At 35.6% G+C, this 27,891-nt stretch overlaps 1 protein-coding gene across 6 annotated transcripts in view; it reads right to left on the bottom strand.

Annotated features, from left to right (window-relative positions):
* ADK (adenosine kinase) overlaps positions 1-27,891 on the bottom strand; it is a 521,335-nt gene that overhangs the window by 448,368 nt on the left and 45,076 nt on the right. For 4 of the 6 annotated variants that reach the window (XM_058698391.1, XM_058698394.1, XM_058698392.1 and 1 more), the window contains one exon: positions 5,489-5,542. The exons of 1 other annotated variant lie outside the window; for it this stretch is intronic. In XM_058698391.1, the coding sequence (XP_058554374.1) occupies positions 5,489-5,542 (54 nt within the window). Of the gene's footprint in view, positions 1-5,488; positions 5,543-27,373; positions 27,475-27,891 lie in introns of those variants that run through there. One more of the 6 variants, XM_058698393.1, reaches the window with a different exon arrangement.

Below are 27,891 nucleotides of genomic sequence, written 5' to 3'. Positions count from 1 at the left end.
GAAAGAAAAAGGTGCAGAAGGTTTATGTGAGCAAATTTTAGTGGAAAACTTTACTAATCTGGGGAATGGCACAGATATCAAAATCCAAGAATTACAGAGAACCCCATTAGATTCAACAAAAACTGACCATCACCAAGGCATACCATAGTAAAATTCACAAAATACACAGAAAAGGAAAAAATTATGAAAGCAGCAAAGGAAAAAAGTCCTTAACCTATAATGGAAGACAGATCAGGTTCACAGTAGACCTATCCACAGAACTTGGCAGGCCAGGAGTGGCAGGATATATTCAATGTGCTGAATCAGAAAAATACATAGCCAAGAATTCTTTATCCAACAAGGCTGTCATTCAAAATAGAAGGAAAGACAGTTTCCCAAACAAAAACTAAACCAGCTCTGCAAGAAATTTTAAGGAGGATACTTAAATTCTTAAATTCTTTGAGCAGAGAAAAGACAAAACAAAAATAAAAAGACCAAAAACAACAAAGAATAGAAATGACCAGAGAACATCACCAGAAACACCAATTCAACAGGCAACATGGTGCTAAATTCATATCCTTCAGTACCCACTCTAAATGTCAATGGACTAAACGCTCCAATCAAAAGACACAGGGTGTATCAGCATGGATAAGAAAATAAGACCCATCTACATGCTGCTTACAAGAGACTCATTTTAGACCTCATATAAAGGCCATATACAAAAGACCCACAGCTAATATCCTCCTCAATGGGGAAAAACTGAGAACTTTCTCCCAAAGGTCAGGAACATGACAGGGATGTCCACTCTCTCCACTGTTATTCAACATAGGATTTAAAGTCCTAGCCTCAGCAATCAGACAACAGAAAGAAATAAAAGGCATCCAAATCAGCAAGAAGGAAGTCAAACCTTCACTCTTTGTAGACGACATGATACTCCTGTGTGGAAAACCCAAAAGACTCTACCAAAAAACTGCTAGAACTGATACATGAATTCAGCAAAGTCGCAGGATATAAAATCAATGTACAGAAATTGGTCGCATTTCTATACACCAATAATGAAGCAGCAGAAAGAGAAATCAAGGAATTGATCTCATTTACAATTGCACCAAACCATAAAATACCTAATAATAAACCTAACCAAAGTAGTGAAAAATCTATACACTGAAAACTATAGAAGGCTTATGAAAAAAAAAAAAAGCTTTTTGAAGATGACACAAAAAAATGGAAAAACGTTCCATGCTCTTGGGTTGGAAAAACAAATATTGTTAAAATGTCGATACTACCCAAAGAAATCTACATATCCAATGCAATCCTAACAAAATCACACAGCATTCTTCACAGAAGGCTAGAACAAACAATTCCAAAATTTGTATGGAACCAGAAAAGGCCCCGAATAGTCAAAGTAACGTTGAAAGAAAATCCAAAGCTGGAGGCATCACATTTCTGGCCTTCAAGATGTATTACAAAGCTGTAATCATCAAGACAATATGGTACTGGCAAAAAAAAAAAGTACACAGAAAAATGGAACAGAATAGAGAACCCAGAAATGGACCCACAAACATATGGCCAACTAATCTTTGACAAAGCAGGAAAGAATATCCAATGGAATAAAGACAGTCTCTTCAGCAAGTGGTGCTGGGAAAACTGGACAGCAACATGCAGAAGAATGAACCTGGATCACTTTCTTACACCATACATAAAAAATAAACTCAAAATGGATCAAAGACCTAAACGTAAGACAGAAAGCCATCAAAATTCTGGAGAAGAAAACAGGCCACAATCTCTCTGACCTCAGCTGCAGCAACTTCTTATTTGACATATCTCCAGAACCAAGGGAAACAAAAGCAAAAATGAACTATTGGAACCTCATCAAGATAAAAAACTACTGCACAGCAAAGGAAATAATCAGCAAAACTAAAAGGCAACCAATGGAATGGGAGATGTTCGCAAATGATATATCAGATAAAAAGTTAGTATCAAAAATCTATAAAGAACTTATCAAACTCAACAGCCAAAAAACAAATAATCTAGTGAAGAAATGGGCAGAAGACATGAATAGACATTTTTCCAAAGAAGACATCCAGATAGCTAAAAGACACACAGAAAGATGCTCAACATCACTCATCATCTGGGAAACACAAATCAAAACCACAAGGAGATACCAACTCACACCCATCATGATGAATGGCTAAAATTAACAACTCAGACAACAGATGTTAGCAAGGATGCAGACAAAGGGGAACCCTTTTGCACTGTTGCTGGGAATGCAAACTGGTGTAGCCCCTCTGGAAAACAGTATGGAGGTTCCTCAAAATATTAAAAATAGAACTATCCTATGACCCAGCAGTTGTACTACTAGGTATTTATCCAAAGAATACAAAAATGCTAATTCTAAGTGGCACATGAACCCCATGTTTATAGCAATACTATCAGCAATAGCCAAAGTATGGAAAGAGCCCAAACGTCCATCGACCGATGAATGGATAAAGATGTGGTGTGTGTCTGTATATGTATGTGTGTGTGTGTGTGTGTGTGTGTGTATGTGTGTATATATATATGTGATGGAATATATATATATATATATATATATATATATATATATATATACATACATATGATGGAATAATACTCGGCAATCAAAAAGAATGAAATCTTGCCATTTACAATATGGATGGAGCTGAAGTGTATTATACTAAATAAGTCAGTCAGAGAAAGACAAATATCATAAGATTTACTCATATGTGGAATTTAAGAAACAAAACAGATGAACAGGGGAAGGGAAACAAAAATAATATAAAAACAGGGAGGGTGACAAACCATAAGAGACTCTTAAATACAGAGAACAAACTGGGGGTTACTGACAGGGTGTCAGGTGGAGGGATGAACTAAAGGGGCGATGGACATTAAGGAGGGCACTTGTTGGGAGGAACACTGAGTGTTATATGTAAGTGATGAATCACAAAATTCTATTACTGAAATCATTATTACAGTATATGTAACTAACTTGGATTTAAATTTTAAAAATTAATTAATTAAAAATCAATATAGTAAACAGCTTATAAAGATAATGACCACATATCAAAATCAATTAAAAAAAAATACTTTTCTCATGTAAGAGGCATTTATACCTTAGGATGAAATGCCCAATGAAAGTATCATACATGGAATCAAACAATTTAGGTCAAAGAAGACTAATGTGTTCTAGAGAAAAAGGTTCTAGTGGTGACAAAGATGTCGATGACAAAGATGCTGAATGTTCAAAGAAAGAGTAAAAAAAGAAAAAAGTACTTTAAAATTATTTCACATAAAATGTAGTTAGATTGTGAATGTTCAAAGAACTGAGAAGTAAAAAAGAAAAAAAATTAATTTAATTACTTCACATAGTATATGGTTGTAAATGTATGGTATAAATAAACTAAATTATATATAACTATAAAATTGACTTATTTCATAAACATCTCTCAAAACTTTTAGGACCAAGTTGATCAAAAACTTTGTATTACACCCTTTCCTTGGAAGAATGAGAAGAGCTTTGCATTTTGAATCAGGCATACATAATATTTGACTAAGTTTTCTTCAACACACTCAATAAGTGGCTATTGGTCTGAGCTGGTTTCTAAAACCATAGTATAATACTATAAAATTAAACAGTCATTATAAACAGTTATTGAGTACTGCAATGGATATCGACCCTTTTAATTTAAAAAAAAAAAAATCACTGTTTTAAAAAAATCACTATATACTTAGGGAATGGCTTGGTGCACAGAAAAAGCACCTAAATGGGAATCAGGAAACAGATTCTGGTCCAGTATTGTCAGTAAGTAGCAGTATAACTCATTTATCAGCAAGTCATTTATCATATAAATCCCTCCTAACTCATTATAAAAAAAAAAAATGGATATTAGTTCTAGGGCTCATTTCTAGAATCAAAGTTCTGTAATTTCAAAGACATGAAAGAAAATGGCCCCTGATTAAGGGGCCATAAAAATACCCATGATATTTAAAATGCTATACCTTGGGGTGGTTGGGGGGCTCAGTCAGTTGGTGAGTCAGGCCCGAATCAGCCTCTGTGCTGACAGCTCAGAGCCTGGAGACTGCTTTGGATTCTGTGTCTCCCTCTCTCTCTCTCTGCCCCTTCTCCACTCATACTCTGTGTCTCTGTCTCTCAAAAACAAACATTAAAAAATACAATAAAATTGTTTTGAAAAATCACTATATAACCTTGAGAAAAAAATATTTTGTGTGTGTACTTTTTATCTGCATATAGGTGACACAAAGCTTCACATTAGTTTCAGCTATACGACATAGTATAGCTATGGTATCTCTACATGCTATGCTATGCTCACAAGTGTAACCACCATCTGTCACCACATAATGCTATTACAGTATCAATGACTATATTCCTGATGCTGAGTCTAAAAATAATAGTCTTGAAGGACTCTATCTACAAAAAATTATTCTTCATACAGATATATACAAATTGAAGATTGCATTAAATTAAACCATAAGGGACCTGAGTTAGAAGTTAAAATATCTTTAACATTAGGGAGTGTCAAACATCAGGAAAATCCTGACGGAAGTTTGTAAAATTCATGAGTATATTTATTAAAGGATAGAACCTTAATAAGGATATCTGGAATAAGTGTAGTCTGACCTGAAGGTGTATAGCCAGCCACAGATTCCTCGAATTTTTAATTCCACAGTATTATTTGACATTAAGTGTTTGCATAATAATTAAGGCTATCAGAACTTTCTTATGGTACAATGGGAAAAATAAAGTAGACTAAGTAGAAAATAGAAACATATAAATTATTTTATAGCTGTCTCCTTTGGACAATGACACTAAAAAAATTAAGATGAAATTTTAAAATTCCCAAACCTATCATTTTTAACTAAAAACCTCAAAGTTCCTGTGAGGAACTATGCTATGCTATGCTATGCTATGCTATGCTATGCTATGCTATGCTATACTATACTATACTATAACAGAGCAGAAAAATAGCAATGGAGATATCCCAGAATCATATGTTCAAGTTATTTTTACCTGAAAGAACCCTAAGAACATTAAAATTTTAAAAAGGAACAAAATTTTGTTCATATACCAAACTTTAAAGTGTTTTTCCTTATGCCAATCAATACTAGCCATTTACCTTTTCATAAAGAAACAAAAGAAACAAAATTACATTTTGTCATCTTAATAATGAGGTTGGGGAAGTCAATTGAGTAAAATTAACACTTTAATATTTTATCTGGGGAAAGAAAATGAAATTATATATTTCCCAATATGCCCTTAGTCTAGATGATGCAATACTACATGTTTTAACACGCATGCAGAAACAATTATTTCCTATGTTAATCTTATGTAATGTAAATTATCCTAATCTTACTAGTATTAAGGTAATAGTGTTAATTACATCTTTACATTTTATATCATTTGAAAACTCAGATTGTTTACATACACCTCCATAGAGGAATAAACTATGTACCACCTAGGGTTTAATGTACTTACAATTCCTTGTGTTTGTCTTCAGCCAAGATTTGGTCATTTGGTTTAAGAGAATACCTGTAACACAGAAACAAAAAAATACACCATATAAACATATAAGTACCTTTGCCTCATGGACATCTGACTGTGGTATCAACATACAATGAGTTAACTCCTATCAAATAAGCACTACTACACTGTTACAGTCCTCTGTCTTCATTGATAAAACATTGAAAAATACCTAAGTTCTTTGTTGTTCTATTAGTCACTGCCACAGACACCATCCAAAGAACTGAAGTAGGATCAACCTGACCTTTGACAACACAAGGTATCTTCAATATTCTTCTGTAGTGAATAATCTGCAATGTTACATGCCTCTAGTAGTTCAAAATTCAAGAAATTGCTACAATAAGTATTTAGAAGTTCACAAAACAATAAGCAGTTATTCATTCATTAAATATACAGTAAACATCTATGCACCAGACTATGTCCTAGGTGGCATGACACAGGAGGAAAAATAAGTTGTTATTTATTAGCTTAATGACCATAGGCAATCATTTCATTTCTTTAAGTCTCACTTTCCCTGTCTATAAAACAGAAGTTGCGATAAATATTAGAACATTTATCTTTCAAATTACCATATAATTTGTATTGCTAAAGGTAACTGTTTCTGAGGAGTATACAGAAAAAAATAAACATTGGATGGCAATTCCCAGGTCTTCAATTCCCACTTGCATTCAATTCTTTCCTAAAACTAAGCTGCCTGACAATGGGTCAGGGGTTTAAATGGAAAGGTCATGCATGTAGAGTCTCCTTTCTTGCCTCCCCTTTCACAAGTCCCTTTACCCACTTTATGAAAAGAATGGCAAACCTCTCACACATCCTAAATAGAACTGTACTACATTGGCTGGGGTATAAAAACCTCTGAAGTGCTAAACAAGAAATGGTTCATAATATTTTTATCTTCAAAGCCTCTGTAAGTAAAGTACCATAAACTGCCCACAGGAATTCCTGTTTTATACATTATTTCTGTAAAGAATGAAGCCACAAATTATCAACGGGGAACTATCTGTCGTAGGATGTTCTATTTTCAGGTATATTATAGAATAGGACACAAGTTGATTACAGTTTTCTTTAAAAAGTTTATCTTTTCGGGCGCCTGGGTGGCTCAGTCAGTTAAGCATCCAACTTAGGCTCAGGTCATGATCTCACGACTTGTGGGTTCGAGCCCTGCATTGGGCTCTGTGCTGACAGCTTGGAGCCTGGAGCCTCCTTCGGATTCTGTGTCTTTCTTTCGCTCTGCCCCTCCCCCACTCATTCCCCCCACACCCCGTGCTCGCTCTCTCTCTCTCTCTCTCTCTCTCTCTCTCTCACACACACACACACACACACATACACGAATAAATAAACATTAAAATAAATTAAAAAAAAAAAACAACCAAGAGTCAACTTACTTCTTCCAAGCAATAATTTTAAACAAGGTTCCTTGCCTTCCATTTATCTACTGAGGATTAACTATCAGAACATGGTTGTCACAGAAACAAAAATCATATCATTTATTTGAACTGAAAACTGAAGCCAGACTTTTTCTATCATGAAAGCAAATCTGATTTGTTTGACAATGAAGAACAGTTTTACCAATCGTTCCACAGCAGACAGTGGCCTTCAACTGAATGAATGATTTTGACTAAAACATGTTTAAAGCACTCAATAAAAACATTCTATTAAAAAAAAAAATCCTTTGGGGCACCTAGGTGTCTCAGTCGGTTGAGCATCCGACTTCGGCTCAGGTCATGACCTTGCGATTTGTGGGTTCGAGCCCCACGTCAGGCTCTGTGCTGACAGCTCAGAGCCTGGAACCTGCTTCAGATTCTGTGTCTCCCCCTCTCTCTGCCCGCCCCCCCCCCCACTCACACTCTCTCTCCTTCAAAAATAAATAAACATTAAAAAAATTTTTTTAAATCCTTTTGACATAGGTATATTGAAATTAACAATATTTAACTTTCCCCAGCATGTCCTAAACTATTTAGGTAAACATACACCTATAAGTAAAACACTAATAGATATGATTACTAGCTATTTAAGAAGACGTACTAAAGTCTTTTTTGGTGCATTTCCCAGAACTGCATGTCTCTAGTGACTCTAATAACTGGAAGTCAGGTGGTTTCTAATTCTTTGCTTTCAAAAAAACTGAAGGACCTAATCAAATTATCAGCTGATAGACAAATAAAAATAATTTTTGATGATAGACCATTTGATGACAGAGATGCTCAAACAATTAAGTGATGCTGGTGAAACAAAGCTCTGTCTACTTCCATCCAATTAATTATGTGAACACATTTCTCAGCACTTCTACCTTTCAGGAAGCAAAAATTCCTCATTCCCTTCTCAGGGAGCAAGAACCTGTGTGCCCTTGAAGGTCCTTCTAGCCAGACTAAGAATCAAATTGACAGATTAACAGGAGAATATCAACTTTAATAGGTATATGTACGGGGAATCCACACAGACATGGAAATTCCAAAGTCAGTCAGACAAAATGAGGTATACCTGTCATTCTGAACTAAGGAGAGGGAGTAAGGGTCTGGGATTTTAAGGAAAGGAATGTACTTCAAAGGGTGATAAGAGATGTTTGGTAATTAGATGTGTGCCCTACCATATAGATGGGTCACTTAGATAAAATTTATCTCTGTTAATAACCCTTATTCTTGGAAAGACTCTCAGTGTAGATTCTTCCATGTGGTTAGAGAAGGAAACTACTTCCTCTTGAGCCCACAGGGTTTTAAGTGTCTTCAGCTCAAAATAATCCACATGCCAAAGTGGCACATTCTGAGGAGGGCCTATCCTGAACCTCTTCACATCTCTAAAAGAAAAAAGGAAAATAAAATTGATGCTGAACATTGTCTAACTGCAGCAATGAGCATTATTTATCCAAGAAATGCTGAACTAAAAGAAAAAAATTAGATTAGCTTCATCCACCTCATTAAAAGATGCATTTCCAATAAGATTTTTTCTTGTTTAATAATTACTCAACATTTTAATATATTTACGTTATTTTACTAACTATATGTTAATTACAATTTAATGAATAGATTTTTTTTTAAGTTTTTTAATTTCTTTTTTGAGAAGGAGTGTACACATGCACGTGAGCAGGAGAGGGGCATAGAGAGAAGGAGAGAGGTACTCCCAAGCAGGCTCCACAATGTCAGCATGGAGACCAACACAGGGTTCCATCTCATAAATGGCAAGATCACAACCTGAGCAGAAATCAAGAGTAGGATGCTTAACCAATTCAATCACTCAGGAGCCCCCTAGGAGATATCTTTAAATTCAATTTACAGGCATATATTTGTGGCAGAGACCTGATAGGATGATTAATATGCACAAAAGACTTTAATGTATAAAAATGTATTACCTTCCTAATATATGCATATTACATAAAAATATAATTCATGCACAAAAATACATTACATAAGGATAAAATCTGGCAGGAAAAAGTATAATACAAATATAAATTTAAATAGAGAAAGGAATATAAAATTTTTCAATGTTAAGAAAACAGTTTGGGGGCACCTGGGTGGCTCAGTCTGTTAAGTGGCCAACTTCACCTCAGGTCATGATGTCACAGTTTGTGAGTTTGAGCCCCACATCAGGCTCTGTGCTGACAGCTCAGAGGAGCCTGCTTTGGATTCTGTGTCTCCCTCTTCCTGTGCCCCTCTCCCACTCACTCTCTGTCTCTTTCTGTCTCTCAAAAGCTGAATAAATGTTTAAAAAAAAAAATAAAAGAGCTTGTTTGTGTCTTTTTATAAATGAATGATGGTAAAAAAATTTTTTTAAATAAATGGATTATGGTAGGTATCAAAGCCGTACGGTATTTAGAGTCCACTAAGAGTGATTTATCAGTTTTATTTAGCATTATAAATCATAAATATTAACTTAATGAGTAAGGAAACTTATTAATGTTTATTAAAACATTTTTATGAAAGTTAAAAAGTTTGAAACTAGTGGATTTGATGATATCTATGTCTCAACAAAGTGTTTTGTACATAGATAATAGCAAATCAATTAATGTTATTTTCCTTCTCCAGCTGGCTAGTGATAGAGAATAACAAATATTTTTTGCACTTAAGGACCTCACAATGCAGTAAATGAGTAAGAATAAAAATAAATGTGGTGTGATAAGGTTATGATAAAGCTATGTACAGTGTTCAAACAAAACAGTAGAAAGTCTCCTTCCTAAGAGAGTCAAAAAAAGGGAGAGCTTTTATCTGTTTTCTCTTCCTTCCCCATTTCATCTCTCTTCTCTGTTCCTTTCCTATTAAAAAACAAAACAAAACAACAAAACCTTCTCTTCTAAAGTCTCAGGATAAGAATTTAAAGGAAATGGTGGAGGCCAGAAAAAAAAAAAAAAAAAAATGGGAGTCCAAATAGGCAAGAAGCAGGCAAGGAAGGATAGACCTGATTTTGATTAAATCAGCAAACAAAATTTTACTCTCTCAATGGACTGAGTACATCTCCAGATCCTCAAGAATAAATGTACAAGATTCATTTTGAACTATTCTCCAAGCAAATGAGTTCTCTAATTCCAAACAAACTTCAAAGTAGTTACTCTTCCCGTATCATTTCTTTCTCTCATCTGATTTCCTTCTGCCCCAAACCAGGTAACTTTTATCATATCTCAAAAGCCTTAATTTTTCAGCTTCAGCATGGAGCCCAGCATGGGGCTCGATCTCATGACTGTGAGATCATGACCTAAGCCAAAATCAAAAGTCAGATGCTTAAACAAGAGAGCCACCCAGGCTAGGTTTTTTTTAATTCAATTTTCTCTTCCTTATCTCTTCCTTGACTCTTACACACTGCATTTTAGAGTTAGCCAAAATGCAAGGTTTGAGGAAACAGTACCCAAGATCATCCTCACTTCTGGGGTTCCCAGGTGGTTCAGTCAGTTGAGCAATCAACTCTTGATTTTGGCTCAGGTCATGATCTCATAGTCATGAGATCAAGCCCTGTGGAGGTCTCCACACTGAGCATGGAGCCTGCATGGGATCTTCTCTGTCCCTCCCCTGCTTTCACTCTCTCAAAATAATTAAATATTAAAAAAAAAAAAAAAAAGGCTATCATCACTTCTGACACCAACTGCAAGTTCTAGAAGTTCCCAAAACCACCCTCTGGCTCAATGATTCACTAGAAGGATTCACAGAACACCCTGAAAACTATTACACTCACAGTTATGGATTATAAGAAAAGGATACAGGTCAAAGTCCAAGGGAAAAGACATATAGAGCAGTGTCTGGGAGGGTTCCAAATGGAAAGTCTGTCCTGACATCAGTATGTTGACCATATAGACCATTGTTGATATGTGACTATAAGGTATGCAGTACTGCCAACAAGGGAAGCTCACCCAAGCTTCAATATCCATATTTTTTATTGGGGCTTCACTACATAGGCATGATTGATCAACTGACTGCCTCAATGGTTAACTCAGTCTTCAGGTCAACTGATATCATATGACCCAAAGTTTAACCCTAAATCACGTAACTGGTCACTCTGTGGGGTGTGGCCAGCCCTGTCCTAAACAAAATGACACTTCTATCAGGTATGATGTAGATTACCTCTCAGAAGCTGGGGCCAAAGGTCAGACATCTCTTTGGACAAGGCCAAATTCTTTACTACACATATGCCTATGTATGTGTTTATTTATTTACATATGTCCATAAATATACTGATGTGTATATTCATAAACTTCCATCTAGATCTGCATTTTTCATAGAACTCTCCCTTATACTCACTTTACCTAATTTTAGTTAGGTTAATAAACTATATGAAAAGTCACCAGAATAACCTATTGTTATTAATTATCTACCCGTCCAAAAGAAAATTATTCTAATTTTATGTGGCGCCTGGGTGGCTTAGTTGGTTAAGCAACCAACTTCGACTCAGGTCATGATTTCATGGTTCCTAAGTTCGAGCCCCACATCGGGCTCTGTGCTGACAGCTCAGAGCCTGGAGCCTGCTTCGGATTCTGTGTCTCTCTCTCTGCTCCTCCATCACTTGCACTCTGTCTGTCTCTCTCCCTCTCTCTCAAAAATAAATAAACATTAAATATATATATATACACACATATATAATTATGTTGAAAATTATTCTAATTTTTAAAATGGAACACTGATTTAATTTGCAAATTAGAAAAAAGGCACTAATAGAGAAAGATTATTTGTTCCTCCACGCAATTTAAATATATTTCCAAAGCTCATAAACTACAACCAAACTCTATATAGATGGTTACTTTTAAGGAAACAAAAACTTTCCAAAACACCTTTAAAATGTACACAAAAAAATAGTACAAACCTATAATTGTAAAAATTATGTGTTAACTAACAAATGCCTCCCATTCATTTTGAAAGTAGGCAAAGTATAAATTATAAATATAAAGGTAAACCCCTACTAATGAAATGGAGCTAGTTCTCACTAAAATGTACATACCTCTACTTTCTACCATGTCTTTCCTAAAATGATACTAAGTACAGCCTATTTTTTAGTTGGATTTTGTTTCCAAAAGACATGATTAGATAGATGTTCTGTTTTTATATTCATTTCTTAAATTCAAACATAAACATGGTCCCTAGAAAGTCAGAGACAGCAAAATGGTATACTGGTAGTTCTCAACCTTTTTTCTGTCTGAATTTGCCAGAGGATAAAGACAAGTGCCTACTCCTATCAGAAGATAAGGAAGGTGGAGACAATACAGGAAAGCACAGACTATCCTGCCTCTAGCTTCTGCAGAGAACCTCTAAGTGAAAGAACATTAGATTGCAAGTCTAAGACCTGTGTTACTGTCCTGATTCAGCCATTAATTAGCTTTTGGAAGTAGACAAGCCATTTAATTTCTCTAAGAAGGATAAAACTACCTATCTCATGTTGCTATGTGGATCAAATAAGATAATACATGAGAGGTGCCGACACATTTACATGCAATACCCACCTCTCTTCCCTTTCCTGTAATGCTTGCACCTCAATAAAATGACTAATTCATCTAGCTTAAATAGAGAAGGAAAGCAGTTGAAACTGTTCACATTTTGAAACAATTGCATAACTACAAATTTCCATTAAGAAGACATCAGACAGTTGGGTACAAGGATGTCAATGCAAGCATTATTTAAGGAAAAGTGTAAGCAAACATTATCCAGAAAGTACTAGATTTATAATGAGTAAGTTATAACACCACTGGGAGCAGGTCAGCATTAAGTTAAAAAAAAAAAAAAAAAAAAAAAGGAAAAATGGCAATATACTCCCAAAAAGAATTGGAAACATAACACCAAAATGTTATATAGCATTACAGATTATTTTTATTCTCTTCTTTGTGCTTTTTCGAAATGTAAATAATTAGCATGTTTTACTTTTGAAACTAGAAAAATCACATTAAAAACAAATAGATATAATACTTTAGAATGGGGTCATAATATTCTTCTGGATGTAGTTTTCACTTAAATTTTTCAACGAATGAACATTTAAGCCTCCGAAGATTAGTTCAAACTTTTCTTGTGTAAAATTTTTAAAATAAATTTGTTTTAAATATTTGTATTGTATAAATATTGACAGCAACAGGTGACAAGTGGATAGGAAAAAAGAGAGAAGGAAGGAAAGGAGGAAGAGGGAAAAGAGAGAAAGAAGGGAGGAGGGCAAGAAGTAGGAGAGGACAAGGGGGAGTACTTTCCTTCAACCCTATCCGAGCTATTAAAGGAAGCACAAAAGAATAAAATCCCATCATGGCATTCCCATCATGGGCAATGGGAAAATGGCACTGTTATTTAGGTTTATAATTAAATATCAGAACACATAAATAAAATGTATTAATACATGATAGATAACTATTAAGATATGCTAGATCAGCAGCAGTGTGCAACTAACAGTAATGAAACACAGGTAGGGCCTTAAGATTGAAACAAACATTGTTTATTCAAATGTGCTTTCCCTGAAGATAAGCATAACATAAATTTCAGACCTACAAAGGTCCTTAAAAACACTGTCAAGTCCAGAGACAGCCCAGTCATAAATGAAATGGCCAACTCAATATCACACAAATAGGTAACACCAAGCTAAGACTTGCTTACACAGCAATATAACAATAAAATATTCCATAAATGCCTGCAACTAAGATTGCCTTCTAAGAATTAAGTAAAATTTGAAGAAATCTATAAATACTACCACATGGTCCAAAGAATCCTAATAGTAGTATGCAAAATTTTATAGAATTGGTAGAATCAATCAGATAGTATGGGTATGGTTAAGATTTTAAACATGTTTAATTACCCCTAGCAATTAAAAAATAAACATATCAAAACATGTTGGAAAGGAAAAAGAGAGGCCAAAAGTGTTAATCACCACAGCAATGTTTTAAGAGGCTTACCAAGAAACAGATTAAAAAGTAAACCACTGGATTAGAATGAAAATAATAGCAAAAAGTTACAAGATTTATGAAAATAACATTTTAAATTCTCACTAGTAAACTAAATGAGGATTAAAACTCAATTACAGAAGGCTGAAGAAAAAGAAACTAGATTTACACTTAAATAGAACTACACTCTTTATATTATTAAATTTTCTTTGCTTAAGTTTTTATTTTTATTTATTTTTAATTTTGTTTAATGTTTGGTTATTTTTGAAAGAGAGAAAGAGAGAGAGAGTGAGTACAGCAACAAGGGGCAGAGAGAGAGGGAGACAGAATCTAAAGCAGCTGCCAGCACAGAGCCTAACACGGGACTCGAACTCACCAGCCATGAGATCACGACCTGAGCCAAAGTCAGACACTTAACTGACTGAGCCACCTAGGCACCCCACTTATGTTTTTATTTTTAAAAATTACTGATAATTATTCAAAATGACTAGCCACGTATTTTCATTAAAGGAAATTTAAAATTTGACTTGGAAGATGTTACTGCTTGGCCACTGGGCCATATCAACAAAATTGGGCCACTTTACATCACACCTGTCATTTATTTCTTACACTCTTCAATTTGACTTCTGGCCCTTATCATTCCACCGTGATTTACCTACCTGAGGTCACTGCTGACATCCTATTATCAAATCCACTAAATTCTTGTAGGTTTTGTTACTAGGCATCTCTCTTACGTGTGATACTATTAACCACTCTGTCATACAAACTCACTGTACTTCATGAGACCCTGTTTTAGTTCTGCTAAAAACTCACTATTTCTTCTTCAGCCCCTTCCATAATCAATTCTTCTTCATTATCCATTTATTCAGTGTTCTATCTTCCAACCCGCTGCCTTCACTTTTACCCTTTCTCTGAAAGGCTTATCTTATCTATTGGTTGCTTTTATTTTTTTTATTTTTTATTTATACATATGTATGTACCTACATACATATATAATCTCTATGCCCAATGTGGGACTCAAACTCATGACCCCCAAATCAAGAGTCATACACTCTTTTGACTGAGCCAGCCAGGTGCCCCATTGGTTGCTTTAAATACCACCTATTTAATAATTTTGGTGGTGATGATGATGATGATGATGATGTTGATAATAGTATAATAACAGCTAACCTTCATTGAATGGCATTATATCAAGGTAAAATTAAGTATAATGCTTATTTATTATACTTCCCTCCAGCCATGAATTCTCTACCCACCAGAAACATAAGTCGAATCCACCTGAATATCACATATGCATCTCATGCATGAACAAAACTGAACTCAATCTATCCACTCCCTCTAACATGTCATTCTCTCATACTCCCTAACTCAATCGTAAATACCACCAAAACCAAAAGTTGGAATGTCATCCCTGACTCCTTTGACCCCTTCATTAATCAATCATTAAACTTACCTTTATAACAGTAAAATATTATTGAACTTTCTCCAAACTGCATAATCAAGTCACCATCCCTCAACACCACCATCCCTCAACAACATCCCTAATGCTGCTTTATCCCAAAATCTAAGAATCTGGAATTCTGAAAGAGAGAATCAGAAGAGCCAAGGACCATCTTTCTTTTAATGCAGGTAACAAGGTAACCAAGTTAAAGAAACTACACAAAATTCAGGAGCATTTCCAAATACCAGCAATAATCGAAAAAATGTTACTGAAAAAATATTCTACTCACAATAGCAATAACTTTACTTTTAAAATACCTAGGGAGTCACCCGGGTGGCTCAGTCGGCTAAGCATCTGACTTCGGCTCAGGTCATGATCTCACAGTCCGTGAGTTCGAGCCCTGCATCAGGCTCTGTGCTGACAGCTCAGAGCCTAGAGCCTGGAGCCTGCTTCGGATTGTGTCTCCCACCCTCTCAAAAATAAATAAATGTTAAAAAAAAATTTTTTTAATAAAAATAAAATAAAATAAGATACCCAGGATAAACCTCACCAAAAATGTACACCTAGAAGAAAACTGTACAATACTGCAGTAAGACCTAAGCTGCATTAATATTGTAACAACTAACCACATATCACTATTTGAATTTAATTAATTAGAGGTGCCTGGCTGACTATATCAGAAGAGAGTATGACTCTTGATCTCGGGATCGTGGGCTCGACTCCCACGTTGGGTGTACAGATTACTAAAAACAACAAATTTTTAAAAACTTAGTTAAAATCAAATAAAATTTTAAAATTCAATTCATCAGTTGCACTAACCACACTTCAAATGTTCAAAACTAAATGTGACTAATGGTTACCATATTGAACAGTATAGACATACAACATTTCCATCATCACAGAAAATTCTAATGGACAGTATTGCTGTAGAGATAATAATTTGCCCCAGATTTTTCTTTTAATCACTTCCGCATGGTTTGCGTTTTTCCCCAAACACAATTATTTTTATAATTTTTGAACCTAACAAACTTAGCAATGATCACTACCATAAGATGTGGAAGTCTAAAACAAAACAGGGGCACCTGGGTAGCTCAGTTGGTTAAGCAACCGACTTCAATTCAGGTCATGATCTCACAGTCCGTGAGTTCAAGCCCCGCGTCAGGCTCTGTGCTGACAGCTCAGAGCCTGGAGCCTGCTTTGGATTCTGTGTCTCCCTCTCTCTCTTGCTCATGTTCTGTGTCCTCTCTCTGTCTCAAAAATAAATAAAAACATTTAAAAAAATTTAAAAAAAATTTTTTAAACAAAACAAAAAAAAAACCTAACCATTTTGTAATCCTGTATTTAATGTACTTAGAGACTACACGTTACTAAAATATACAAAATAGCTAGAAGAAAAATAGAAATATATATGCATAAATAGAAAAACTTATATGGTAAAGATCTCATTTTTCCAAATTAATCTAAAAATGCAATGCAATCCTAAACAAAAACCCCAAAAAGAATTTTTTAAGTACTTGACAAACTCATTCTAAAATTTATGCACAAAAGGAAAGAGCCAAGATTAAGAAAATTCTTGAATAAGAACAAAGTGTAGGGACTTGTCCTATCAAACATCAAGATTTATTATAAAGTTTTGTAACAAAATAAAAATAAAGCTGCATTAGTTCAAGGACAAACAGACAAGCAGAAAAGGATGGAAAACCTAGAAACCAAGCTATAGACAAATAAAAATTGGCATTGCAGATCAATGGGTAAAGATTGGGACTATCACAATACAGTGATAGAATACTTGATTTCACTTGAGGAAAAAAAAAAATTTAACTGGATCCCCACTTCACATCATATACAGAAATCTATTCAAGTCAATTGAAGACCTAAATATACAAACCATAATATTAAAACATGGAGAAGAAAATATTGAAAAATAGCTTTATAAAGAATTAACTATAGGGGCACCTGGGTGGTTCAGTCAGTTAAGTGTGCAATTTCAGCTGGAGCCTGTTTCAGATTCTGTTTCCCTCTCTCTCTCTCTCAAAAATAAACATTTTTAAAATTTTTTTTAAAAATTAATAATGAAACAAAACAATTATAGCCTTTTAACCTTATATATGGAGTATCACTTGATACTCCAAATATTGTTTTACTTCAAACTAATATATATTTATTTACAGAAATAATTCATCTTGATTTATACAAATAATCCAGCTGTAAATTTTTGGCATTGAATAATCAGCACTGAAATTTACAACCAACTATTATTACTTTGAGAATTTTTGGAGTAAACATTAGGTAATGTCTTTCATGCATGCTTACGTTAATCAAGACTTACCTAAGGTTTGTATGATTACATTATTATAGATTTGGATTCATAAGAAAAATATATTTCCTCAACTACTCTAGCTTCCTTTCTTAAAACTATTTTCATTTCTAATGAGGATTTTTACTTCCCGATTACCATGACATTAATTCTCTTCATACCTTTACTTCTATAGTATTTACCTAGTGTCAGGAAAAATCAAAACAAACCTGTCATATATTCCTCCACTTTGTTTTGTATAAACCTCTTCCTTTACTCTCCATAATTAGATCAACACTCATCTGGCAGTTATTATACATTCCACATTTTATCTCTCCTCATACCCACTGTAACTCTTCAATATGCTAGAAAAGATTATTTTCAACAGCCTACTTTGTTTCAAGTTTTCCTACGTATTTTCAGTTACTATATTTTGACAAATTGGACACATCAAAATTGACTAACTTAATTCTTTCAATTAGATAAAGATCCTACATTTTTCTTACTCCAGGAAAAAACTGGCTTTCACAATCTTTTTTTTTTTTTTTTAATGTTTATTTATTTTTGAGACATAGAGAGAGCATGAACAGGGGAGGGGCAGAGAGAGAGGGAGACACAGAATCTGAAACGGGCTCCAGGCTCTGAGCTGTCAGCACAGAGCCCGATGCGGGGCTCGAACTCGCAGACCGTGAGATCATGACCTGAGCCGAAGTCGGCCACTTAACCAACTGAGCCACCCAGGCGCCCCTGGCTTTCACAATCTTTAAACAAACTAGTATATTCTAGAAGAAGTTTAATTTTTAAATATCAAATAATTATCTAACTGACACTTCTGAATAGTGGCAATGCTTGTTCTATCCTGGAAACTGTCAATACAAGAAGTGTATTGTTTTGAAAACTTAGTCAAGAAGAACTGTTGAGTGTTTCAATCTCTCATACAGGATTTATTCATCTACTAATGTACCAATTAAAACTAAATATTAACAATTTTTAGAGCAAATTACACACATTTTTTTCTCACCTACACTATACCTATAATTGAAGGAAAACACAATTTCACTAAGTTTATAAACCTTTACATATCTACCATAATTTATGCCAAAGTCTGGACATATAATTAATTTCAAATTAATACTTCCATAGTAAGTTCGCAGAAAATAAATAATACAAATGTTACAATTAAAACAAATCTATATTTCAAATCTCTGCTCAATGATTAATGTTTTTTGGACATCAACAAATTTCTTAAGATCTAACTTATTCTTTATGAGATACCTATCTCATAAAGTTGCCAAGAGGACTAAACTGATACCGTATACATCTAATACATGCTGAATAAATGTTATCTTTATCAGATAACAATTCTTAAAATTTATTATATTCTTTTTTCTCATATATTCTTGAATGTTTTTCAGATGGATCTTCCATGGCCCTTCTTTACATTCCACTCTTTGTGGTGCATCAGTCCAGTGTGTCAAGACTATTAGCATATGATGGCTCTGATTCTTTAAAAACCTGTTCTGAGTGGCACCCAGTCGTCTCAGTGGCGACTCAGTTGTTTGAGCAAAAGACTTGATTTTGACTTAGGTCATGATCTCACAATTCGTGAGATCAATCCCCACATTGGGCTCTGTGCTGACAGCAAGGAGCCTGCTTGGGATTCTCTCTCTCTCTCTCTCTGCCCCTAACCCTCCCCCCCAAAATAAATAAATAAACTTAAAAAAAAAAGAAAAAATATGTATCTAAAGACAAAAAAGGAAAGTATCGATTCTCACATTTTAAACACTGAACACTTAAAATCTCACTTTATTTTTTAATTTAATTCAATTTTTTTATTTTATATATAGAGAGAGAATCTTAAGCAGGCTCCATGCTCAGCTGTGGAGCCCAACTCAGAGCACAATCCCATGACCCTGGGATCATAACATGAGCCGAAATCAAGAGGCAGATGCTCAACCAACTGAGCTATCCAGGGGCCCCTAAAATCCCACTTTAAAAAGGACTTTCCATAAAAAAAAATTTTTCAGTCAGATGCTATCTCCCAAGTACCTAACATGTATCCATCGCTATACTATCATATAGCAAAAACATGATGTAGTTCCTTTATACAAAGAGTTTACTGTATATATAACAGATTTACAAAGATACTTTTCTGAATTGTCTCTCTCCATCAATGTTTATAAACCCTGCATGCAAGGTTTATACTATGTATATTTAATTATAAACCTAGTACAAAAAAAAAAAAAAATTAGCATCCTTTCAAGTAAGAGATTAAAAAGCAGAAGAGAATAAATAAATGAGAGCCAAGAAAATCAAAGGAAATTATAAATTAAAGAAAAAAAACCCTCTCTTTTATTCTAAACACTGCTTGTTTGAGAAATTATAAGATCATCACATAAATTATATAAATTATTAAATACTTAAAAAATAAAGCCAGGAATCAACAAAAGATTTGAACCTAGAAAAAAGTAAGATAATCATTTATTTACCCACCAATTGCTGGGTGGCTCAACTGGTTAAGCGTCCAAATCTTGATTTGGGCTCAGGTCATGATCTGACAGGTCGTGAGTCTGAGCGCTGAGTCGGAGCTCTGCACTAACAGCACAGAGCCTACTTGGGATTCCCTCTCTACCTCTCTTTCTGCCCCTTTCCCATTTGTGCACAAGTACTCTCTTTTTCTCTCAAAATAAACTTTAAAAATAAATAAATAAAATTAAAATCTTAAAAAAATATTTTTTTTTTTTTTTTAAAGGAGAGGGAGAGACACCTGGCTGGCTCAGTAAATAGAGCATGTAACTCGATCTCAGGGCTGTGAGTTCAAGCCCCAGGTTGGTTATAGAGATTACTTAAAAAAATAAAATCAGAAAGAAAGAAAGAAAGAAAGAAAGAAAGAAAGAAAGAAAGAAAGAAAGAAAGAAAGAAAGAAAGAAAGAGAGAGAGAGAGAGAGAGAGAGAGAGAGAGAGAGAGAGAGAGAGAGAAAGAAAGAAAGAAAGAAAGAAAGAAAGAAAGAAAGAAAGAAAGAAAGAAAGAAAGAAAGAATAAGAAAGAAGAGCGAATGAAGAACTTACCAGAGCTGGAAAAACAAATCTCAACTGCAACAGAAAAAGGCTACATTATGATAGGCAAGCCAAGGCTACTAGCAGAAGCCCTAAGTCTCAGAGGAAATGGATAAGGCATGGAGCTAAAAGTAGGGAAACTGACTACCATCTCACCGTGACAAGTTACAATTCCTAAAATAAATTAGAGATTTATTGTCTGAAGAAACCAAACAGAAGCATCTCTGAAATGAGAGACAACAGGCAAAACAGGACAAATAGGAAGGGACAGATCAAACCACCTACTTAATTATGGTAACCTTAGCCCCCTTACCCTGTCCAGCTCTAAGAATAAAGCAACCAGGCTTCAAAGACTTTTCTGTAAAGAAACTAAATAGACTCAGAGAATAGACTTCCAGATACCAATATTAGGAGTCAGCCCATAAAAACAGGCTTTTAATATAATCAAGCCACAATAAAGTTCCATTACGCAACAAGCCCAACCTATGCATACCAACCTTCCAATGAAGTTTTGAATGTGTATGGTGTGTGTGTGTGTGTGTGTGTGTGTGTGTGAAAAAAATTTTTTTTGCTTTACTTATTAGTGTTCTTCAGCTATGTAACAAATTCACCCAAAACTTGTCAGATTAAAACAACACTCATTATCCCACACAGGTTTTAAGGGTCAGGAACCCAGGAGTGGCTTAGCTAACTGATTCTGGCTCAAGGTCTCTCATTAGGTTACAATCAAGCTGTCAGCCAAAGCTGCAGTAAACTCAGGGTTCAACAGAGGATGGAGAATCCACTTCTAAGCTCATGTACATGGTTGCTGGCAAGTCTCGGTTCCTCAAAGGCTGTAGAGCAGAGGCCTCTTATCTCCCACTCCATAGGGTGCCTGAATATCAAGAGATGGCAGCTAGCTCCCCCCCAGAATTAGTAATCCAAAAGAAAGAAAGAGGTGTATGTACAAACAAGTGAGAGAACACTCAATATGGAAACCACAGTCTTTTACAACCTAATCTGTAGCATACCAACACTCCTACTGTATGCCATTCCTTATATAGATCAGTCCTAGTACAGTTGGGATGAGACTACTCAATGGAATACCAGGAGGAAGGGATCACTGGGAGCCATCTTGGAAGCTACCAAAGTGTACACTCTGGTCCCCCACCAGTAATCCCTGCCTCCTGTTTTTTACATCCACGTGTAGTGCCCTCCCTCATTATACCAGGCTTGGTGTGTATGATCAACAGTATATGGCAAAAATGATAGCATGTCACTTTCTAAGATTAAGTTATAAAAAAAGACTACAGTTTCCATCTAGGGAAAATGATTGCCTCTCTCAAATCACTAGTAAGAGAGCAAACAGCTACCATGTGTTGGTCCATGAGATGAGAAACTGATATCCTCAGTTCAAAAGCTTTTAAGAGGGCCATCTGGGTGGCTCAGTTGGTTGAGCATCCAATTCTTGGTTTCAGCTCAGGTCACAATCTCACAGTTCATGGGTTCAAGCCCAGGTAGGACTCCACACTGGCTCCTTGCTAATAGCATGGGACCTGCTTGATATTCTCTCTCCCTCTCTCTCTGCACCAACCCCCTCCTCCACTCATGCTCACTCACTAACTCTCTCTCTCTCTCTCTCTGTCAAAATAAATAAACTTTAAGAAAAAAAAAAAGGTTTTAAGAAAGTGAGGACAGCCAATAATGAGTCATCTGGGAATCAAATCCTCCAGCCATAGTTGAGCTCTGAAATGAATGCCACCATGGCCAAGAGACTGACTACAACTTGACCAGAGACCCTAAGCTAGAATGACTCAGCTATGCCACACTCTCAAATTCCTGACCCTCATAAACCATGATAGATGCTAAACTTGTTTGTTACTTTAAGCAACCAAGTTTGGGGGTAACATGTTACATAGCAATAGATAATTTTATCAAAGCTTTTTTAAAAAATTATAAAAGCAATTCAAAATTGTTATAAAAATCTTAAACTGTACAGAATGTTGAAAAAAAAGTACCTACCCTAGCCAACCTACCCTCCCACAACTGTTAGAGCTTAGAACATATCCTTTTGTATTTTTTCTTCTTCCTATACAAATCAATGGAATGAGGTTTTTAATGTCTTACCATTTAATATGAACAGAGAGCCAAAAATCAACTAATATTGAAAGAAAGTCTCCATTGTGAAGGCCACAGTAAACAATAAGAGTAATCCACAGAAAACAGAGATAAAGCAGGAAACAGAAGAGAAACCTTCATAAAACAAACAAAACCATCTCTAATTAATATGTTTAGAGAGGAGAAAAAGACTACATCCATAACACAACAGAATGTTACATAATAATAATTTACTAACAGCAGGAACAACAACAAAAACACTAAAAGCTTTCACAGAGAAAAAGACTAGTGATCTACAAAGGAAGGAGATGCATTTGATGTACGGCAGACAATGGCACATGCCTTCAAATTTGCAAAAAAAACAAAAAACAAAAAACAAAAAACAAAAAAAAACCCTATTAACCAACCAATAGGTGCAAAGGAAAAAATTTTTTAAAGATCGTCACACATATGCAAGGATTAAAATTACATGTACTCATGCACTCTTTCTCTTAGGAAGCTACTGAGGCTATGCTATACACACACACACACAAACACACACAAAACCAACTAAGCATATATAAGGTATGGGAAACAAGAAATCTGAAACAGGAGAAAGTCAGAGGGAAGTTCAAGGCAAACTGCTGTTTTAAAGGGTGGGGGCACGCCTGAATGGCTCAGTCAGTGGAGTGCCTGACTCTGAGTAAATGGAAACTCTTGGTTTCAGCTCAGGTTCCTGAGCTAATCTCAAGGTTCCTGAGGTTGAGCCCCACATCAGGATCTGGCATGACAGCGTGGAACCTACTTGGGATTCTCTCTCTCCCTCTCTCTCTGCCCCTCCCCTGCTCATTCTCGCTTTCTCCCTCTCTCTGAAAATAAATAAACTTAAAAACAAAAAAAAGTCTAACAGCACAACCTGTTCATTTTGAGCACAAAGATGGAGAACTCTAGAAAGGAGGTCACCAGAGAAAAAGATGTTGACAGACTTAGATTTTTTTTAAATTTTTTTTTAATGTTTATTTATTTTTTGAGAGAGAGAGAGACAGAGCCCGACACGGGGCTCAAACTCACAAGCCATGAGATCATGACCTGAGCTGAAGTCAGACACTTAACTGACTGAGCCACCTAGGCATCCCCTTACTGATTTTTAAGAAATGAGGAGGCAGAGGGGGAGGAGAAGGGAAGAGGTTAGTAGGCATATGACAGATTTAACAGTGGTTTGAAATTTTCAGTAAGTGTATAGAAAATGGTACAAATGAATACAGGATATAATAAGTCACTGGAAGAAAAACAAAAAGTTTTATAAGTAACCATAGTCCACAATTTTGTTCACAATGATTATTGGCTTTTAACATAATTTAATAACATGGGGAAGATGAAGAGGAAACGGTAACAGGTGAAAGAGAGCTAAATCCTTAGCTATCACAATAGGGAGTCAATACATATCTAAAACTGGCAACCCCAAAGAGCTCCTGGCTGACTCCGCTGGTAGATGGAGCATGTGAATCTTGATCTTGCGGTCATGAGTTCAAGCCCTACGGTGGGGGGTAGTGCTTAAGAATAAATAAAATTTTTAAAAATTTTTTTAATAAATAAATAAAAACTGACAAACCTAAGAAATACCTAGTAATACAGACCTCAAACAGACCCTAAGCTTGGGATTGCTAGTCAGATTGTATGCATGAGAAATTAACCTTCAATTCGCCTACTCTCACAGTAAACATTCAGGAATGTACAGCAGTTTTTAACAGTTACTAGAACCTGGACAACAATGAGATAAGTAACCAGAGACTCTTCAACAATTAAACACCAAGAAATTATAAAAATTCCTGGTAAAAAATGGCAAAAGCAAAGTTCTCAGAAGGCCAGAGGAAATCCTTTCCACTATCATTCATGAACATGATTAGGTTATATCCTCCCACAGGAACTTGAAGATCAAATGTGCCCCTCCACACGGAGTGTTGTGTCCTCTGTTCAGGAAACCCTCCTAATGCAATCATGTTCTTGTATCCTTTCCCTACACTAAAGGAACATTTATTCTTTGCCTCTCCAATCAACCAGCCTTATAAAAATCACATACAGCAATATTAGTGTATTATTTAGAAACAATTGGATACGAGGAAAGAACAGCTAAGAATTAGAAATGGTTTCTTTTGGAAAAATAGCACTTTTGGGATATAGGGTAAAAGCAAGGGGAGAGGTGGAAGATGCAGCAAAGGACTAACATTATTCCTTAAAAATTTTCAGTACTAGGGCATTTGGGTGGCTCAGTTGGTTGAGTGTCCAACTCTGGATTTGGGCTTGGGTCATGGTCTCAGTTCATGGGACCAAGTCCCTTGTTGGGCTCCATGCTGAAAGCACAGAACCTGCTTGGGATTCTCTCTCTCCCTCCCTCTCCGTCCCTCCTCTGCTTGCTCTCTCTCTCTCTCTCTCAAAATAAATAAATGAACTTAAAAACAATAAACCTTTAGACTAGTTTACTTTTTAACTAGCAGTAGTGGTACATTGATAAGTATTTTTTATTCAAAAGGCCAGATACTTTTTCTCTTTTTAATGTTTACTTATTTTTGAAAGAGAGAGATACAGAGCATGAGCAGGGGAAGGGCAGAGAGACAGGGAGACACAAAGTGGGCTCCAGGCTCTGAGCTGTCAGCACACAGCCTCACGTGGGGCTCCAACTCACAAACTGTGAGATGATGACCTGAGCCAAAGTTGGATGCTCAACCAACTGAGCTACCCAGGCACCCCCCAGATACCTTTTTTTAAGTTTATTTATTTATTTTGAGAGAAAGAGAGCACAAGGGAAGAGCAGAGAGAGACAGAGAATTCCAAGCAGGCTCCACACTGTCAGCGCAGAGACCTACTTGGGGATCAAACTCCCAAACCATGAGATCATGACCTGAGCCGAAATCAAGAGCAGGACACTTAACTGACTAAGCCACCCAGGTGCCCCAAGGCCAGATATTTTTTTAAAAAATCAGAATCAGAAAACAAATTCTATCCAAATAATTTTGATAGTTAACTCGTTTTCACAGTGTAAGAGACTAATAAATATATATTTATTCATTTGCTTAGTACCGAACTATTCCCAGCAAATTTATTTTTACACAGTTCAAATATAAAAAACACTTAACTAAATATGGTCTGAAATGTAAATTAAACACAGTCTAGTGAAATAATAAGGAATACTTTCAAAGTGTATTTTGGAAAAAAATGTTCTGGAACATAAGAATAGGAAAGTCTCTACACTTATGATTAGGATCCAAAACCTTGCTTTTTATCTCCAAGTACTGACGTCAAAAATCAAGTTTAAAAATTAAAACTCAAAACAAAAATACTAAGTTTCAGCTTATTTAGGATGAGCTACTAATGACACAAAGAAGCGACTTGAGCTCTCTGTAGTATCAGCACACAGCTGTCAGATCACAACCATTCTGATCACATTTGCATGAACTTTTAAAAACAAATATCCTGGGGCGCCTGGGTGGCTCAGTCAGTTAAGCTTCCAACTTGGGCTCAGGTCATGATCTCACGGTTTGTGAGTTCGAGCCCTGCGTCAGGCTCTGCGCTGACAGCTCAGAGCCTGGAGGGTGCTTCGGATTCTGTGTCTCCCTCTCTCCCTGCCCCTCCCCTGCTCATGTTTGGTCTCTCTGTCTCTCAAAAATAAATAAACATTAAAAAAAAATTTTTAATAAATAAATGCAGGGTGGCCTGGCTGGCTCAGTCAGTGGAGCGTGTGATCTCGGGGTAGTGAGTTCTAATCATATGTTGGGTGTAGAGATTACCTAAAAAATAAAAAATCTTAGCGGCTCCTGGGTAGCCTAGTCAGTTGAGCATGTGACTTGATTTCGGCTCAGGTCATGATCTCACAACCAAAGTGGGACTCTTCCCCAACTGAGCTACCCAGGCACCCCCTAAATAGACAAAACAATCTTAAAAGACAACAACAAAGTTAGAGGGCTCACACTCTGTCACATTACTTCAAAACTTACTTCTGCAATAATCAGCTGCAATATCAAAACAGTGTGGTAGTGGCAAAAGGAAAGACATAAAGATCAATGGGAAAGAATTGAGAATCCAGAAATTAACCCACAAGCCTATAGGCAAGACATCAGTCTATATAGAGACATAAATATGAGTTTGGGCCCTACATCAGGCTCTCTGTTGTCAGCGCAGAGCCCACTTTTTATCTTCTATCTCCCTCTCTCTCTGCCATTCCCCTGCTTGCACGTGTTCTCTCTCTCAAAAATAAATATTTAAAAATAAATAAATAAATTTGAATGTGAGAGAGAGAGAGAGAGAGAGAGAGAGCACAAGCAGGGGAAAGAGAGAATTTTAAGCAGGCTCCATGCTCAGCACAGAGTCCTTCACAGGGCTAGATCCCATGACCCTGGGATCATGATCTGAGCCATTTCTTATTATATTACAATAGGCCAAATTTACACATTTATAAATTCTTGCTTGATCCTTTGACATACAAGTTTACCTAAAAGAGTTATAGGGGTAGTTTCCAGGGCATTAAAAAATACAATTTGTTAACAATGGTTGTCCCCCACCAAATCAGTTGTATTTTTATGTACTAGCAATGAATAATCCAAAAGTAAAATTAAGTTTGGGTTTGAAGATGGTGTTGAGGAGAATAAATACTGTGACTTCCAGTGCTTTGCTAAAACTTCAGATGCAAGGCCTTCTGGCCAAGCATGTGTAATTTCGTATTGTTGCAACATTCATTATAACCCTGGGGGTTCCAGCTTCCTAAAAGTTTGCTGTGGACAAACCAGAAAGAAGGTTTATGTAGATTTCTACAGAAATTATGATTCCCGGAAAAGATTTTGAGGAAATGATGAAGGCTGGTATCTTTCAGAGAGCAAAGTGACTTTCTTTCGGTTGGTTCCACGGAAGTTGGTCACTGACCTGTATTCCTGAACTATGAAACATGAATATTGGACTATGGAATAGTTTCTCTTGATAAATAAACAACTAACAAGTACTGTGGAAAAAAACAAACAAGGAAAAATAAACTTAATAAAACAATTCTATTTACAGTAACATCAAAAATAATGAAATACTTAGGATTAAACTTAACCAAGAAAATATGACTTACACACTGAGAACTACTAAACACTTTTGAAACAACTTAAAGACAACCTAAATAAATGGAAAGA

This window comes from Neofelis nebulosa, chromosome 13, assembly GCF_028018385.1.
Source record: "Neofelis nebulosa isolate mNeoNeb1 chromosome 13, mNeoNeb1.pri, whole genome shotgun sequence".
In the NCBI taxonomy this organism is placed as follows: domain Eukaryota; kingdom Metazoa; phylum Chordata; class Mammalia; order Carnivora; family Felidae; genus Neofelis; species Neofelis nebulosa.
This window is presented reverse-complemented; position numbering and strand designations above follow the sequence as displayed.